The following is a 17,579-nucleotide window of genomic DNA, read 5'->3' on the forward strand; positions in this document are numbered from 1 at the left end:
TAAAACATCATTAAAGAGAGAAGCAGTTGCCAAGCACCCTGCTCATATTTAATTAGGAAGTCATAGCCAATTTGGGTTTGCAGGTGCAATTATATTGTACTTATTCCTCTTTGATATGGTCTGAAGCCATACTTTGGAGCCTGGGACTAAGATATTTAATCACACAAAGGTCCTCTGCCTTGAGCCATACCATTCATCTTCCAAGCAGATTGTATTGTCACTCTCTGTGGAGCCCCTGGCCCACGATGTAGAGTTCAGGGTAAGAAGCAGACCTGCTGGATCCCTTGAACTCAGAGAAGCATGTGCTGTTCCAGGAATCGCCCTCCTTTTTAGGGCTCTCCTCCATGCTGCAGATAGAAAAGAGGATTAAGAAAAGAGGATAATCAATCATGTCCTTCTTTAAAATGCTAAGGAAAGCACGTTAACCCGTTAAAAATGAAATGCAGCAAGGCATTCTGCAAAGCCTTCCTCTAATTCAGCTGTTTAATACAGTACAGTTTTTCTTTCTGGTCCCTGTTTCCTGATGCCATGTGCATTGTAGTCTCCTCTCCCTGAAACTCTGTTTGGAGCCAAACATTGTAATACGTGATCACATGAAAGCCACTGTGATGTGTTTAAATGTACAGATGAGCAAATAGATTCACTTACAATGAGAGAAAGGCCTGAGCTAAAAAGCTGGGATCCAGATTCCCCAAAAGGGAAGTTTCTATCTATCTTGTCCTAGGTACTTATAAGACCCTCTTCCCATTATTGTAGTAACTGATTGCCTCATAATCTTTAAGGGTGTTTAACCTCTATCCAGCTGGAATTATCATCCTGATTTTACATACAGGGAACTGAGGCACAGGGAGGCTAAGTGACTTGCCCAAGGTCACATGGGAGGTCTGTGGTGAAGCAGGGACTTAAACTTAGGACTTCTGTATCCTAGGCTAATGCTTTAACCACTGGATTGTTCTGCCTCTCTGTTGTGGTGGAACTAGTGCTAGATTGGTACTGGATGAATAGATTTAGCCACGTATATAAATAGAGGATTATGCATGAAGTTTTCATCCAGATCCAGACTTCCCCATAGTCAGGGAGGACTCATATTCAAAGTTTTGCTTTTGGTCCTGTGTCACTGAATCAGTTCCTCTTCTTTTCTCTGAATTGAATGAAATCCAAATAGCTTTTATTTTAAGCTTCCTTCCATCTCAGCTGTACCCATGGGGGAGGGCTTTAATCTGAGAGCAACAGTACAACCGAAACACTATTTTTTACTATACACACATGCAGACAAATCCAATTAAGGATTAATAGGATTTGCCTGAGCAAAGCGTCATGCGAGGTATGCCTTGAAAACGTGCCCACCAGCGTTGATTGTTACCCAAAGGCCAGGCTCAGAAAAGAGCAAAGTAGCTCTGTACATCTATCTGTCCAAACAGCATCCAGTTGTCATTGCTTGGATACTGAAACCTAAACTACGACTCTTGGTACTTATAAAGTAACAGTAGCTGTGCAGAGCTCTAGCTGCAGCTCTAATCAGGGCTAGTGACATGTTTAAGATATTTCATCTTGATACCCTGCAGAGCTTTAAATGGGACCTTTATACACTTGGAGAGAGGACATTCACAATTTTCTAGTGCAATACTGGGAGTGGAGGAAAACTGGCAGAGTTTCATATAAGACTGACCTACAGTTTACAGGGCCCAAAGCTATTGATGCTCAGAATGCAATGGTATAGAGGTAAAAAAAGAAGTGGGTAAACTAATCTAAGCTAAACTCCACATTCCCCAAATGAAAAGTGGGTAAACTCCATTTATCTGTATTAACCCTTATCTATACTACTGGCAGAATATGATGGAAGTTCCCTCTCTCTCTGGTCCTGCTGCTGAACAGGGAAACTGGGCTGCTAAGATGAATTGTTGGGTCACCACAGGATCACCCGCAGGATCCCATGTGGTTGTTTGTATTTGCTTTTGCCTAGGGCCAAGCCTGGCAGCGTAACTATAGCAGTCTGTTTCCCAGCAAAAGGAAAATTACCAGAGTGCAGGGAAATGGAAGGAAAAATCCCAAGAGATGCATAGAGGTCTCAGAAATGGGGTAAATCATTGATTCTCCAACGCTTGTGTGTGGACTACTTCATAAGAGAGAACTCTTGTGGATCCACCTCCCCCTATCCTCCCTAGTTCCCCAAGGAATTAGTGATAGCAACCTCTAATAATCTAAAATATCTTTTCCCAACATAATAACATTGTGATTTGAATGTCATACGGGCTCTCCAGGACAAGAGGCATACTCTTAGTGGAAAACTAAGGCTCTCTCCTTTCCGACAGTGTAAAGTTCCCCCATTTCTGTCTCTCTAGGGTCTCAAGATTTCACACATTAAACCTGTTGCAGGTCCAGCACTTCACTGTCTGCCTGGGCATCAGGACAACGTAATTCTGGGAAGAAAAAAAAATTCATTGTCCTGGAGGAGGGAAAGGAGGAACATTTTTTGTGGCATCTTTTTTCACTATAGAAACTGGCAATATGTAACTGCCTTAAGGCTTTGGAATGTGAGAATATTATTTATCCACTGAAATGTCTAACAGTTGAATGATTAACGCTTAGGCCCTTGTAAAACACCTGAGGTTTGATCAGTTTCCTAAATTCAGTGTGGTCAGTTTCTTGTGGTTAATAATGAGCTGGTAGGGGTGCTGTACTGAAGAAGACAGAGTTTCTATGTGCTGAGAGGCAGGCTGGGTCAGGACTCTTGCTTTCAGTGAGCTCCAGCTGGCTCCACTTCCCCCTGGAAAGTAACCCCTGTTCTGGTCAGCACTCCCAATGTGTCCTGCCTCCCTCTGCTGCCACATCCTGTCCTTTCTCACCGGCTGGCAGCCATCACAGGAGGTAGTTGTGCACCAGGGCCGCCCAGAGGAGGGGCGGGGAGCAAGTGGGGCAATTGGCCCCAGGCCCCGCAGGGGCCCCCCTTAGAGTTTTTTGGGGCCCCTGGAGTAGGGTCCTTCACTCACTCCAGGGGCCCCAGAAAACTCTCGTGGGGCCTGGGCCCCTGGAACTTCTTCCGCTCCGGGTCTTCAGCGGCAATTCAGCGGTGGGGGCCGGGGCGGGGGGTGTCCTTCGGCTTTGGGACCCGCCGCCGAGGACCCCAGGCCCCCTGAATCCTCTGGGCAGCCCTGCTGTGCACATCAGGAGGCCACCCAGGTGTGGAGAGGAACTGACAGATCCCAGAATAGGTCCATGCAGAGAAGTAGGCTGGCAGTGAAAACAAGTCAGCCTGGTGGGAGAAGGCCACTGCTGGTTCTCATCAGAGAGAGGGTGGCCAGGGGTGTGGAAGGGCCCTTGTTAGGCTTGGTGACTAGAGGAAATGGAAGGTGGAGGGAATGGACAGGAGAGGGTTAAAAGAGATTTGCCCTCAGCTGGGCCTGTAATATGAAGTTCACATCTGGATCTGAACTTCCCCAGAATTTGAGGGTGTTGGGATCCAGGGTATGGTGCAGGCAGATGCCTAGTACTGACGTTTGAAGGGTGAAGTATTCTGAATTTTTTCTTTTGTTTGGGGAATGAAATGAGAAGCTGAGGCAGCCTTGTATGGCTAGTGAGCTCTGGGGAGAGTGATGAATCAGTGCGTACTGTACTGTTAATGAAAATGTTAGGGCTATGAGTCAGTGTCTGTGCCTCAGCATGCCGAGGCTCCGATCAGTGAAACCCATTATATTTCAGTATCCTAGACCTGGAGCATGAAGTGCTGGTTCTATAGGCAGTGATACTGGGTATTTCAACGGTTTGGGTAAGTGGACAGATTCCTAAAACATCTGGCATCTGTCTGTCACCATGCATGCTATTATGGCTCTGATATGTATATTATGACATTCAAAGCAGTGTCTATAAAGCTGGCGCTGGGCAATTTATTTTATTTATTTTAAAGCTAGAAAAAATATTGCATCTTAAATCAGTCCAAGCTGTAAATAATGAACCACTCTCACCCTGGTATATATCTGTAGTAGCTCAGTGGAATTACTCTGGATATACATTGGTGTAAATGGAGAGCTAAATTTGGCTCAATAAATATTTCATTCTCCCCAAATGACTAAAGAAATTGATAGATATCCCCAAGAGTCACAAAATATAAAATATTTCATTAAAAGGATGATTTTTTATGGTTTAGTGCAGTGTCTTTTTATATTACCATTTGTGTTGTGACAAACTGGAACACATAGTTAATATGCATTGCTGAAGCAGAAATTAAACTAACAATTTATAATAGTTTTACAGATGAATTTTAAAAATAGCCTATCAGAACTTTCTTCTCATGAGGTTTGACATAAAGCCATTTTGAAAACATTCATTTTAGCCAACAGACATTGGTATAGACAATGCTGATTTCACACTGCACATAAAAAAAAAAAAAAAAGGAACCTTTAGGAGATAAAATTTGCTTAGAATGTCACAGAGTAGAATGTATAATAAAACAGAGTGCAGGACGCAAAACAATTAGCATTTGCAGAAGGCTCTGTCATTGTTTTATTTTGGTAATGATAATCTGTGATATACTATCATTCGCAGTACAGGAGAGAAGTTAGGGGCTATGTTTTTCAGGGATCTATCTGGATCAGTTGCCAAGCTCATTCCTGTGCTGATGACATAGTTGTGCGCGCACGCACACACACACACACACACACACACACACACACACACACACACACACACACACACACACACACAAAAAATGTGGAGCATAATTGCAAATATTTATTCGAGTAGTCTGCTTGCATGAGTAAAACACTACTTGCATGAGAGGCTCTTAATTCTTTTGTGTATCTTAAAGCTTACTTACCGTAAGGTACTAAGATGGGAAAAATTAGAACAACATTTACACTTACATGCCATTTAATGATTGCAAAATATTTTGCCAAGAATATATTTAGTGTCATAGCCCCTCTTGTGATTTAAGATAGACCACTTTGTGGTTGAGTAAATTAAAGAGCAGGGAGGTTAAAAGTCAATTTTTTCAAAAGTGGTGACTGACTATGGGTGACTCAATTGTTGCATGCCCATCATGTGACGTTTAGGGCCTGATTTTTTTCAGAAGAGCTGAGCAATCAGAGCTCCAAGTCCTTGGCAGCCACAGGTGCCTTGTGCCTTTGAAAACCAGGCTCAAATTGTGCACCCATCAACTGAGTCACTCATAATCAGTGACCAGTTTTGAAAAATTAGATCTACATAATTAGCTCAAGGCCTCAAGTAACAATTTTATAAATAGAACTTTACAATTTAAGAGGTCCCTGCCTGCAAATCACCTGTGCTTACTGCTTTGAAATATTTAAACACAGAATTCAACTGGGAAACTGGCTAGCTCAGGGACTGATAATAGGTTGCCAATTCAAATCCAACCTAAGTCATTAGTCATCTAAAGGTTATTTCATATCTTTTGTGAATTGAAACTGGTGATCTACAGTTCACATTCATTATTACCCTGCTTGCCAGCCTCAGCAGACAGGACAAACAGGCTTGAATGAACTATGCAGAGTGACCTATCTTCACCTTGACAGATGGTCTGTTTAGGTCTTGGTTAAAGCAATATTGGTGGGGATGGTGAATGTTTGCGCTGCTATTCTGCACATAAATAGGACCGTTTTGACTGTACTAAGCTTTCATCAAAAAATGAAAAAAACAGCAAAGCGTAAAATACAACCCAAAGTGCTTGACTTAAAGTAGAATGTTTCTCACCTTGCTTGGTTAAGTAGAGGTTCACTGCCAGCTGAGACAGGAGCTGGAAGTCGAAGGTAAACTCCTGGTCTGCGGTCAGAGAAACTTCTCTTTATGAAAGGCTGAGGGTTGGCAGCACTCAGAGCCATCCTCCTCTGCTGATCCCCACACTGCTTGAGCAGCACACTGTTTTTCTGGGCAAAAGCTGAAACTTCTGGCTGGCCTGCGACCTCTGTAGTGCAGTTGCTAGGTGGTGATGGAGGCTTGGCTTCAAATAAAGAAGGAATTGCTGGGCAAAATATTGAATGTGCATTAGTGGCAATCTTTGGTGGAGAAAGCTGTTGCTCATCACCAGAATCCAAACTGTTTTGTAGTACTTTGTGTGATCGTGAAGGAGAGGCTGGCGGAGAAGGGGTGGTGCAGAATGGAGGTGGACTTGCCTCTCTGCGCTGAGCAGGTGGGCTTGACAACTTCCGCTGAGTTGGCGGGCTTTGTTTGCACCCCACTGGAGGGCTAGGCAGTTTTCGTTGGTTTGGTGAAGAAGGCAGCTTCTTTTGCATTGGAGGGCTTGATACTCTGGGGTTAGCCGGGGGACTAGGTTGCCTGTGAGTAGGAGGGAAGTGGTTAAAAGTCAGCAGGATGTGTCTGGGATATGCAGATGGACTTGAGAGTCGTTTCTCGGTGGGTGGAGAAGAAGGGGGTGTTCTTGTTGGGGAGATTCTTCTGACAAAAGCTGGACTTTTCTCATTTCTCCCGAGTGAATCAGGATAAATTTGCTTTTGGTTTTGCACGGATGCTAAATTTGTGCCAGGCTCTTTACTTTCTGAGCAGTTTCTGTTCTGTTTTGAAACTCCACTGGGATTTTGAAGAGGTATTATTTTATGTGATTGCTTATACAAGTCTGCAGCCTCTTTCATTTCATTGTCCCTTTGGGATGCTAATTTACCCTCTCGGCTGTGGATGAACATGTTGGTAGAATTCATCTCCAATGAATATTTTCTAAATTTGGAGTCCACTCCAGTGTTTCTTAGTACTTTACTGGCAATCATGTTGGGGCTGTTGATATTTTTACTTGGTAATAAGTCAATGGAATGTAGAGAGGCTTTTATTTTTGGAGAAATGTGCACTCTCTTTGTAGAGTGAAGCTCTGTTTTGGCAGGCTTTTTGGCAACGTCTGAAGAGTTTTCTTCCATTACTGTGCTTTCTTCAGACTCAGATAAGTCAAAAGAACTGTCCATTAGCATTTCAGGAGGTGGTGGTGGCAGGTTCTCCAAGTCTTCATCAGTTTCCTCATTTGTGTCACTTCTGCTTAATTCTGCAACAGGTGGAAAGGCAGTTGGAAAGTTACAGTGGGATGCATTTTTGTTTGGAATGTTTATGTCTTCTATTGGTGAAACACGATGCTTGTGAATTAAAGGAGCCAGGGCTCTCTGAAGGGGAATGGTGGGAGGAATCACTGGAAGTCCAAACTTTCTGATGCATTTTATTGGTCCTAAAGTTCTTAAATGTGTAGGTTTCACAAGGCCTTCGGAAGGACTAAAAGTTTCAATGAGTTTCTTGACAGATTTCCGAGGGGCACAGCCACTACTGTTGATTTTCTCTATCCCAGATGGCTCATTTTCTTTCCTGTATGATAAATCCTGTGTGGATGCAGTGGCTTTTATAGGTTTCCTACCCCTTCTCTCATCTGGATGACTGATGATGTTTTGCTCGGATTTATGTAAAGGGACCTTATCCTGATTAGGCAATATGCTGAAGTTTTTAGAGAGGGATGCCTTCAGTTTGTTGGTAGAAGATCTGGGTGTAACATGTTCAGTGTCCTGCATGTAAGCTGCTGCTCTTGGCTTCGGGATCTCCTGCTTGCCATCTATTTCTTTGTTTCCATTAAGCATATAAAATGTTTCTAATCTTTTGTTGAGATCTTTTTGGGTCCTTTGAAGTTCTAAAAGGGTTGGGTCTTCTGCACGGCTCCTGAGGGATTCCTCGGACCTGGACCTTCTTTGTTTAACTAAGGTTTTCTGGCTACCACTTGCCGTACTGGGTCTTGCTGTTAGGGCTGCTTTTACACCTTCATCTTCTGTCCACTCCTTTTGTCCACATTTAGTTGGGACAAACTTGATTTTTTCACTGATTGCATCTTTCATCTTCAGTATCATCTCCTCATTCTCTGGATTTTCTATCCTTTTGATGGATGGCCTCCTTGTTTTATCTGTTACTACAGGTGAAGACATTGGCCTTCTGGGCAGGGTATTCTTCCCCATTTCTGATAGACTTATATTATCATTGTCATCCTCCTCTGAGGTACTCTCTTCCTCTTCATTTGCAGAATGAGAATCTATTGATTTGCAGTCTTTGAAATCTTCACCTTCCTGGGCGGCATCAGACTGGAGGGAATTAAAAGAAAGACTTTTGGTCACATCTGAACATTGGAGCCTGGTGGAAACATTTTCTGGTGTTGCCCCAAGAGAAGAAGTTGTTCCTTTGCTGTGTACAGATGGGTAAAATATATCCTTAAAATGCCTTTCAAGTGCACAGTCATGGGATCTAGTTGTACCAGACAATGTGCCGTTACACTGATATTCTCCTGGTATTCTGGTGTGTTTCTGAGATGGATGATCATGTGCACAAGAATCGCAGCTTGTTTGCCTTCCAAGTTTATCAAGGGAATTGAACTCTTTGATAGATTCATTGTCTGCACCAATGCCACTGTCTTCTGAATACAGAGTCCTATCATCAGCATGGGCCTCAGGGGAGATCACTGCAGATGCTTCAAGCAATTTTATTGCCCTTAGCAGGCGTTCATCAAAGCCTTGTTTAGCTTTCAGTTTTTCTTCCAAGTTGCTGGCCGCAGATTGTAAGTAGCTCCATGTCTCCTGCAGGGCACTGGAGGTAAGGGAAGCCACTGTTCCATTTAGCAGCTGCATTTTGTTGACTGTATACTGCAATAACTGCTGCAGCAGATCTGGCTGCTCTTTTGGATCCCCCTTTCCAGCTGGCCAAGCCAGATTCCCTCCCACCTCTTTGAGGAGCTCTTCCCCATCATTGGCAATTTCTTCCAAGAGCTGGTTGATTTCATCAAAGCGGAACACTAGAAAGCTCACCATCTGCTGTAAAAGCAGCTGAGTTTGGGTAGCCTGATTGGCCATACATAGGATAGCTTCATATTTGGAGAGGTTGGGATTTAGGTAGGCATAAGCATTTTGATGAGCCTTAACAAGCTGATCTGGAAAATCCACCTTTTTCTCAGTCTTGCTTATAGGTGGGGTAGATTTTTCTTTGGGTTTGCAAAGACGACCCTGTTTCGCTGGTTTATGGCTTTTTTGCTTCTTCCCTTTCTTTGGGGTTTGCTTTGCATTGCTTTCATTCTTGTCGTCCCAAGTGAAAGCTGTTGCCTCTGATTCGCAGGAGCTTTGCTTTTTGATCTGTATGTCTTCTGCTATATGTTTTTGAGACTCAGTCAGTTCAGACATGGCTATTTCAGCCTCTGTGGCTGTCCTCTCAATTTTCTTCTCTTCCTCATGAATCTCGGAAAGAGAGAGATCCTCAGATGACAAATGGAAGTTAACATTTTTGATCAGCTCTGATGTTTTCTCCTCCTCTTCCAGCTGCTGATCTTTCCCCAGAGACCCTCTCTGAGGGAACTTGTCAATATCATAACAAGAGGAGCCTTTGACCAGCAATGGAATTGAAAATGCTTCCTCTGCAGGATCAACAGGCAGGATAACTTTGGGTTTATTCAAAGGATTTGTTCCAGTTTTTGCGACATGGTTAGCAATCTCACTGTGGGAAGGTGTACAGCCCATCCTGTCTCTCTGCCTGGCTTTATTTTCTGTTAAAAATATCCAGATGATCAGGTAAAGAATAGAAGACAATAAAACTTACTGTTTCATCCTGTATTGGAACATTTCATTTTTCTCCCAAGGTTTCATCAAGAATTCTCCAAGTTTTGTAGATAGCCTTGTTAATTACAATGAACTTTTCCTACTTCCCAGAATCCTGTCTTAAAAGAACTACACATTGTCCAGTTGTATTTTGTTTCCTTTAAGGTATTCTTCTACTGGAAACAAACCATGTGAAAGCTGTGTTGGGTTAGAACTAGTGGATTAAGAGGACCCATGTACCTTGTTTCTGTCTTGACAGATGTCAAGTATAAATAAGATTTTAAGCTCATTAGGTTAATCCGGCATCAGCACACATGCTGTGTTTGTAATGGAAAACTTTTTAAAAATACTGTGTTGGGAGGCAAATTTGTATTGATGTACTGCAAGAGAGAACTTCTTTCCCTCCACTCTTTCTTCCCTCCCAAATGTCCTTTACCCCCAAAAAAAACATCTACAAATGGAACTTTGAAATCCAAAGGAAGAGATTGTTTCAGGCAATTTCTAGAAGAACACATTTTAACGGGGGAAAAATGCCAATGCTCAGCCCTTTGCAAGGAGGAAGGGTGGCCTTGACAGAATACAGAAGAGCTAGGAGGCACAAGACATAGAATCAAAGAGGTTACAGTTAAGATGCCTGTTAGGTCATCTCATCCAGAAATTCTCAACCTGCTTCCACCTGCAAGCTTCAAGCCATTCACTTTTTCCTACTGTGACCTCCAAAACAAACAATTTTTTTCTCTGATGAACTTTCCAGGAATCCTTTTTTGCTATTTCAACTAGTCCCTCAGCCTAAAATACTGCACTGCACAATGATATAATATTTTTAATTAATTTGGCAGATATGGCCAAAGATAGCATTGACATTAAGTGCATATACAAAGGAGAATTTAAAATTAAAGATATATATTTAGAAGTATAATTTGTGTTCTTACTGAAGTGTACATACCACAATGCTCAATATTCACAGTGACCCCCACACGATAGCAGCCTTGCTAACTTTAAGCATTCAAAAATTATGAGTCAGGCCCAAACAATAAGGAGGTTGGCTTAAAAATTATGAGATCTTGAAAAATTAAGAAATTTGGGGATCTTTTAATTTATCTTCCAGCGTCTGAGCCTTTAGGGATCAATTTTTCATTTTTTTTTCTTTGTGATCATGATGACTACAAACTTACTTTTTTTTTTTAAGTGAAGCCTGAGATTCTCATAATTGCATTACTCCAGGAGCCAAGGCTTTAATGAAAACAAAAAAACAAGCAAAACCAAATTTCAGTTGGGCTAGAAACATGAGGCCCAGTTCTGCAACCCAGCTGAGAACTATTGATCGGACTATCTCCCAGGCCCCAATACAGGACTGTTCCCTTTTCATTTGTTGATGCAATTACAAATAAAATAGAATACTCCTCAAACTAACAGCCAACCACCGCTGCTGCCACCGGACAAACACCAACAATCCATTTCTTAAAGAGAAATCAGAAGAAAGAAAGAATTAAAACTCTGCAATAAAGCAGCAGATTGTTTAATTTTTAAAAAATGGCTTCTCAAGGGTGCTCTGTAAAAGATAATTTAGAAAGAAAATTCCCCCCAAGCAAAATCTCTCCTTATGTTATTAAGACTAAGGCTAAATGGATTAAGATGATTTTTTCTGTTGTTGTTTTACCTTTCAAACACAGCTTTCCTAGAAAAGGCAGCCATCTCCCAGTGTAATAAGGAATGGAAAAGATGCTTGCCACCCACTCTAATTACTGTGTAGCATTAGGCTGCTTTATGCTGATGGAGCCAATCATCTCCCTCTAGCAGTGTGATTGCTAACAGTTTGGATGCAGCTATCTAATCTATCTGATTTCTAATAAAACTCTTCAAGTTGTCAGGTGTGTATAATGCGCTCATACTTTAATGAATTAGTTTTATGGGATTCACTACTGTTAGGGACAAATGCTTTCAACGTTCGCATCCTTATGGACAGAGAAGACTTTAAAGAGTATGAGCTGTGTAAACAAGCTATGTTGCAAAAGTCTAAGCTGACCCCTGAAGGGCATAGGAGAAGGGTTCAGGGAGTTCAGAAAACCTATGCTAGGTTTCACTTCAACTTAGGAGTTATGTAAGAAAATGGGGAACTGGCTGGGGGGTGGATGAGGTGTAGGAATTAATGAGTTTAGAACAATTTTGTAAACTGCTACCCTAACCTAAAATCAGGCTTAGCAGACAAAGATCCTAGGGATTTAATGATAATGGGGTAATTGGCAGACTGATATGTGCATAGTCAGCCAGGGTTTGACAGAAAACGAAATAGGGATGAAGTGGAATCAGAGGACAGGGATCGGGTCCATGCAGAAACCCATGACTGGAAGGAGGGAAAACACCTCCAAGAAGCTCGAGGGGTGGGGGAAGTGGTGTTCCGTATATGATCGGTGGGATTACTTTGCCCGGGATTGCCCTGTCCAGGCCTTGAGGCCCAGTGCAGTGCTGGAAAGGCCAGTTTCCTCTGACCTTAAAGAGTTACCTGTGTGATTAAACCTCCGGAGGGAGGGAGCCACCCAGCCAGAGCAACCATGGCATATAATGTTCCTGCTGACACATTCACAACCCAAATCACTGCCCACATGCCAGGCTGCACCCTCCTCGGTACAGATCCCTCAGATGGCCAGTGGGAGTGGAAGGTGGTGGTCAGTGGGGACATGTTTATTGGATGGAGGGATACTGGCACTGCTAAGACTATGGTTAAGTCCCATGTCGAAATGCCCATCAAATGCTCTGTATGTGAAACCGGGGTTATAGTTCCTTGTTTAAAAACCTTTGCTTTACCTACAGCAGGGCTTTCTATACAGACCCAGGAAGGATCAGAGGTGTTGGCTGTACGTGTATTGTCAGATATTCCATATTTTTTGCTATTATGGCTTTAAAAGCAGAATGGGTGAATCAATCCCCCTCAGCTCGAGAACAGCCAGGCACTGTGTCAGCCAAAATGCAGATGGGGTAGCTGACAGGAAGGAGGGGGTAGAAGGCTGGGGTGGATCCCCCGGCCAGTATCCAAAAGGAATCAAGTTACCTTACCGGAGTATGCAGACAAATACATGAGGAGAGAGGGGATGAGACTACCTCCTTCTCCAGGGAGGTGCCAAGAGCTACTGACTTAAAGGGAAATTCTCTTGAATCCTGAAGCACAGGCCAGGAATGTAACTTCTCTGTGTACCCTTCCCAGAGAACCAAAGGCAGTACAGAGCATGGTGAGGACAGTGTCTCCAGCCAAAAGTAGGGACACTGAGGCAATGCAGTGCACTGCCAAATCTATGACACCCACCCCATGGTGAGAAATGCCCTAGTAAAGGGTACAACAGCTGCTTGGGAGATGAGTAAGGTAACTACAGCCAGAAAGGAATGAGGACTTCTTCCGACCCTAAGTCTCTGACTGCCTGGTAGTCTGAGAAAATGTAAAAGACCCTAAACTGGGTCAAGCCACACACCTTAACTCAGTGTGTGTGGAGCAAAAGGCCACCACAGTGGCGTGGGTGATCAGTACTCTTCTTCCTCCAGAGAAGATGGGGTTAGGCCACCCTCTATCCACTCTCTGCCCCACAGGCAGCTTTGCAGAACCCTGGTCAGGGTGGAGACAGAAGGTTTCCACCCAGGAGAGGTGACTGCTGAGGAGCCAAGGGAGGGTGCCATTGCTGGACCACAGAGGGGGAATTCTGGTGCCATTGCCCTGAACTATGACCACAACATCTATATTTAGGTGCCTAACACTTTCAGTTATAAAATCTGCTTGTAACCTTGTCATAAACAGATAGCTAAGGGTTAATGTCTCTTTCACCTAAAGCACCTGACCAGAGGACCAATCAGGAAACCGGATTTTTTCAACTTTGGGTGGAGGGAATTGTGTGTCTGAGGTCTTTGTTTTCTGGCTGCCTGCTTTCTCTGAGCTTTGGAGAAGTAGTTCTGTTTTCTAATCTTCTGTTTCTAAGTGTAAGGACAAAGAGATCAGATAGTAAGTTATATGGTTTCTTTTCTTTGGTATTTGCATGAATATAAGTGCTGGAGTGCTTTGATTTGTATTCTTTTTGAATAAGGCTGTTTATTCAATATTCTTTTAAGCAATTGACCCTGTATTGTATCATCTTAATACAGAGAGACCATTTGTATTTTTTCTTTCTTTTTTATATAAAGCTTTCTTTTAAGACCTGTTGGAGGTTTTCTTTACTTCAGGGAAATTGAGTCTGTACTCACCAGGGAATTGGTGGGAGGAAGAAATCAGGGGAGATCGGTGTGTGTTGAATTGGCTAGCCTGATTTTGCATTCCCTCTGGGGGAATAGGAAAGTCCTTTTTGTTCCAGGACCGGGAACGGAGACGGGGAGTCACTCTGTTTGGATTCACAGAGCTTGTGTCTGTGTATCTCTCCAGGAGCACCTGGAGGGGGGGGAGGGAAAAAGGATTATTTCCCTTTGTTGTGAGACTCAAGGGATTTGGGTCTTGGGGTCCCCAGGGAAGGTTTTTCAGTGGGACCAGAGTGCCCCAAAACACTCTAATTTTTTGGGTGGTGGCAGCAGGTACCAGGTCCAAGCTGGTGACTAAGCTTGGAGGTTTTCATGCTAACCCCCATATTTTGGACGCTAAGGTCCAGATCTGGGACTAAGGTTATAACAAACCTTTCTTTGAGAAGCAGTAATAGCGCCATTGTTTGCAGCAGGCATTTGATATTTAGCAAGGAGAAAGCCCTGAGGCCAGAAAAGAAACTTTTCTTAATCCAGTGAAATTCCATTCAGGTTTGGCCAAGATATAAACTTTTAAAAATTACTATTTTCCCTTCTGTTGCTTCCTTTCCTCATGATAATTTTAGCAGCATGCCAAAATAATAGCTGAATGTGGACCTACTAATCTGAGCTCATGGTGTAACCATGACCACCATCACAGCAGCACACACTTCTTGGTAAAGTAATACCCAGTAGCTGACAGCTTCTCCAGCAGGGGGGCAGTAAGAATTCAGCCAGGCTACCCCTCAATAAGCTCTCTCCAAGCCCATTACATGGTTGCAGTTGCCCATCCTCCACTGGAGCGGCACCACATGGAGAAGGAACTCTAGCCACCTACCAGGGAGGGAAGAAAGAGAGTGAACTGAGCCAAGCTGCCCCGATGCTCTTCTAGATTCAGCACATATCCCAGTACAGGGAATCGGATGCTGGGGGCCAACTGTCTTTGGCGTTCTGCCAACTAATGCTGCAGTGCTGAAGATTCATAATTCTGCTGATGGTGCACAATTTGGAGAATGGTGTGACAGTTGCACATAACAGAATTTGTTTTAAGAATGTAGGGAGCGAGAGGGGGAGTGGACAGAAATTAGAATACAGATGTTGGCAGAAGAGAGATCATATAACACCCTGAAGATGAAGACAAGAAGTTTAAATGCGATTTTACTTTGAAATATATCTATGTAAAACAACTCTTTACTCAACGGAGCAGCTCACTCATATCTGCTGACTTTGGTGACAATGTGTTTTCACTGGTTTTTATTTCTACAAGTCCTGTAGAGCCAATACAGCTCTAGGAGACGGAAGTGGATTCTATTCTTTCTTGTGCATCATCAACAGCATTGTTTATTAAGTTCCAATCCATTCCACCTGTGCAAACTCAGTTAAAGCAAGAGGATAGTAGAGGTACCATTGAGGGCATTATATGAAGAAAATGGAGTTGCACAGGTTTAACTGAAGACAACTTGTATATACAGAATCTTTACTATTGGGGATGGTGCATAACAAAGAAAAATAATTCATCTTGACTCTCAGATCCCACGGTAAATTTTCCAGGCTGGCAGCCTGACTTCTAAGCTGAGGAAATTTGATTAGGTACCACTGAGAGACAATAAAAAAAGCAACAAATGATATTTTAACAGATCTGCTTTTCAGAGTAGATCCCAACTTTAAAAAGTTAAGAGAAGGGTATGAGAAAACTTTTAAGAAATCTTTATCTATCTCATCCATAATGTTTTATGACCTTTTTAGGGAATTCATTGCAAAGGAAAGACAGTGGTATATACTGGAGCTTATAGCTTACTGGTTTGCTTATAGAAATGTAAATGCTACATCAAATATATCTTTATTAAAAGCATAGATTAACAAAATTAGTAAACACACTCCAAATGTATTTGGTAAATCAACAGAACAGTACTTCTTTCCCTTTTGCTCCTCAATTTTTGTAGCAATGTAAATGTGGGGCCTGATCATAGGAGGTATTGAGCAACCATCTATCCTATCATAGCCAAGTGGAATTGCAGGATGATAACCCCCACTCAGAATCAGGCTTTGCACTTTGCTACCTAGGAGGTAGAATTGCAAGCTAGGGCACTTAGACAGCTGCAGCAGAGCAAAGGTATCACATCTGGGGCAGATGAGTTAAACATCCAAATTGAAAAGAATTTACATGAATCTTTATTACCTTTGGATTGTTCATTCTGTTTTCTTTCTCAAAGCTTCTGGTTGCTAAGCCACCTCTGTGTGTTTAAAACCTCCCGTCTGTCATAGCTAATCTACGCATTCTGCTTGTTCCAATAGTTAAAATAGTAAATGGTAATGATGGCAGAAGTGGAAGTTTTAGGTTTCTGTATTAATTGCATGGAACTGCAAGAAGAGATTAGCTTTACAGATAGACTCCCACGTTCTTTCATGCAAATTAAAAAAAATAAAAGGGCACATCCCTATCACCTTTGGCTGTGATTGCATCAGCTCTCACAAACCTACGCAGGTTTGGGAATCAGAATGTAAGGTGGAAGATTTCCAAAGAAAACCCAGGTTTTGTAGGAAGAGATACTGGTGATTCAATGGGTAGCATTCTTCTAAGTACTAAACCCGTGTCCTAGCATGAAGTTAGGGAATACTGTTGTGGTGATGGTGCCATCTTTTGCATATGGTGTCAAAATAAGTTCCTGACTTCATGTCATTGTGAAGGATTTCAGAGGTCTGTTTACCCCTATATCTTCACCAATTTCCAGTACGAACAATTACCTATTGCTTCCCGAAGTTCCCCTGAAGTTTCAAATAAGTTTAATGTTATTGTTCACTTCCTATCCTAAACTTTTATGGAGAGTGGCTGTGCTTGGTTAAAGTTACCACATTTTACCCACGATAAAGGTATGTTTCTGTAATTGTTTAAGTTTTTCTTTCACGTAAATTCTGGCATTCGTGGGAGCAAGGAGTTTGGGGTAGAAATACTCAGATTCTGCACTGGGAGAAGTAAAGTAATATTTTTTAATTAACAAAATGCATGTGGTAAACGGAATCTTTCCTTTATAGTCCCAGCCTCTTCCTTCTCCATTCTGATGATCAATGATTCTGCAATCCATTGTTTACAACATCACAATTCACCAAGTGGTAAGCAATTATGATGCTCCAAGCATCAGTCCATAACATCACTAAATGAGCGAGGCAGGAGGAGGCGAGATTGAGAGGGCTTTTATTTGACTACACATCCTGATGATAAGCAGTGACTGGAAAAGATATCCTGAAAAGGTACATAAAGCTAAATAATATTTTTTTAAATTATTTAAAATCTTGCCGCCTCCTGCCTGGCTCATGTAGTGATGCTATGGCCTGATGTTAGGAGCATCATAATTGCTTACCACTTGGTGAATTGTGATGTTGTAAACTATATACACTTCTACCCCCTTATAACGCCATCCGATATAACACGAATTCAGATATAATTCGGTAAAGCAGCACTCTGGGGAGGACGAGGCTGCGCGCTCCCGTGGATCAAATCAAGTTTGATATAATATGGTTTCACCTATAACACGGTAAGATTTTTTGGCTCCTGAGGACAGCGTTATATTGAGGTAGAGGTGTATATAGTGCTGGCCCAAGTTAAGCGTGGATTCTGTAAGGACTTGATCCTGCTCCTGTTCAGGTCAATGGAAAGATTCCCATTGATTTGAATGGTGCAGGATCAAGAGCTAAGAAAGTAGGTCTTCTGTTGCATATGTAATATAGAGATGACCCGGGATTTAGATTGAGTAGGTTTACAGTGCT

General features: G+C 42.5%; 2 protein-coding genes across 2 annotated transcripts in view; one reads left to right on the forward strand and one right to left on the reverse strand.

The window, feature by feature from the left end:
• Positions 1–217: 217 nt before the first annotated feature.
• On the reverse strand, positions 218–9,488 carry PCARE (photoreceptor cilium actin regulator). Its single transcript, XM_030557341.1, has 2 exons — positions 5,707–9,488; positions 218–347 (listed from the first exon to the last, which is right to left on the reverse strand). Exons 1-2 carry the CDS (start codon positions 9,486–9,488, stop codon positions 218–220), a joined length of 3,912 nt encoding a protein of 1,303 aa, XP_030413201.1.
• The window catches only part of CLIP4 (CAP-Gly domain containing linker protein family member 4), a 72,366-nt gene continuing 58,478 nt past the window's right edge, over positions 3,692–17,579 (forward strand). The window contains exon 1 of the mRNA XM_030557345.1: positions 3,692–3,766. The gene's annotated coding sequence lies outside the window, so the exon portion shown is untranslated. The remainder of the gene's footprint in view (positions 3,767–17,579) is intronic.

Source organism: Gopherus evgoodei, chromosome 3, assembly GCF_007399415.2.
Source record: "Gopherus evgoodei ecotype Sinaloan lineage chromosome 3, rGopEvg1_v1.p, whole genome shotgun sequence".
In the NCBI taxonomy this organism is placed as follows: domain Eukaryota; kingdom Metazoa; phylum Chordata; order Testudines; family Testudinidae; genus Gopherus; species Gopherus evgoodei.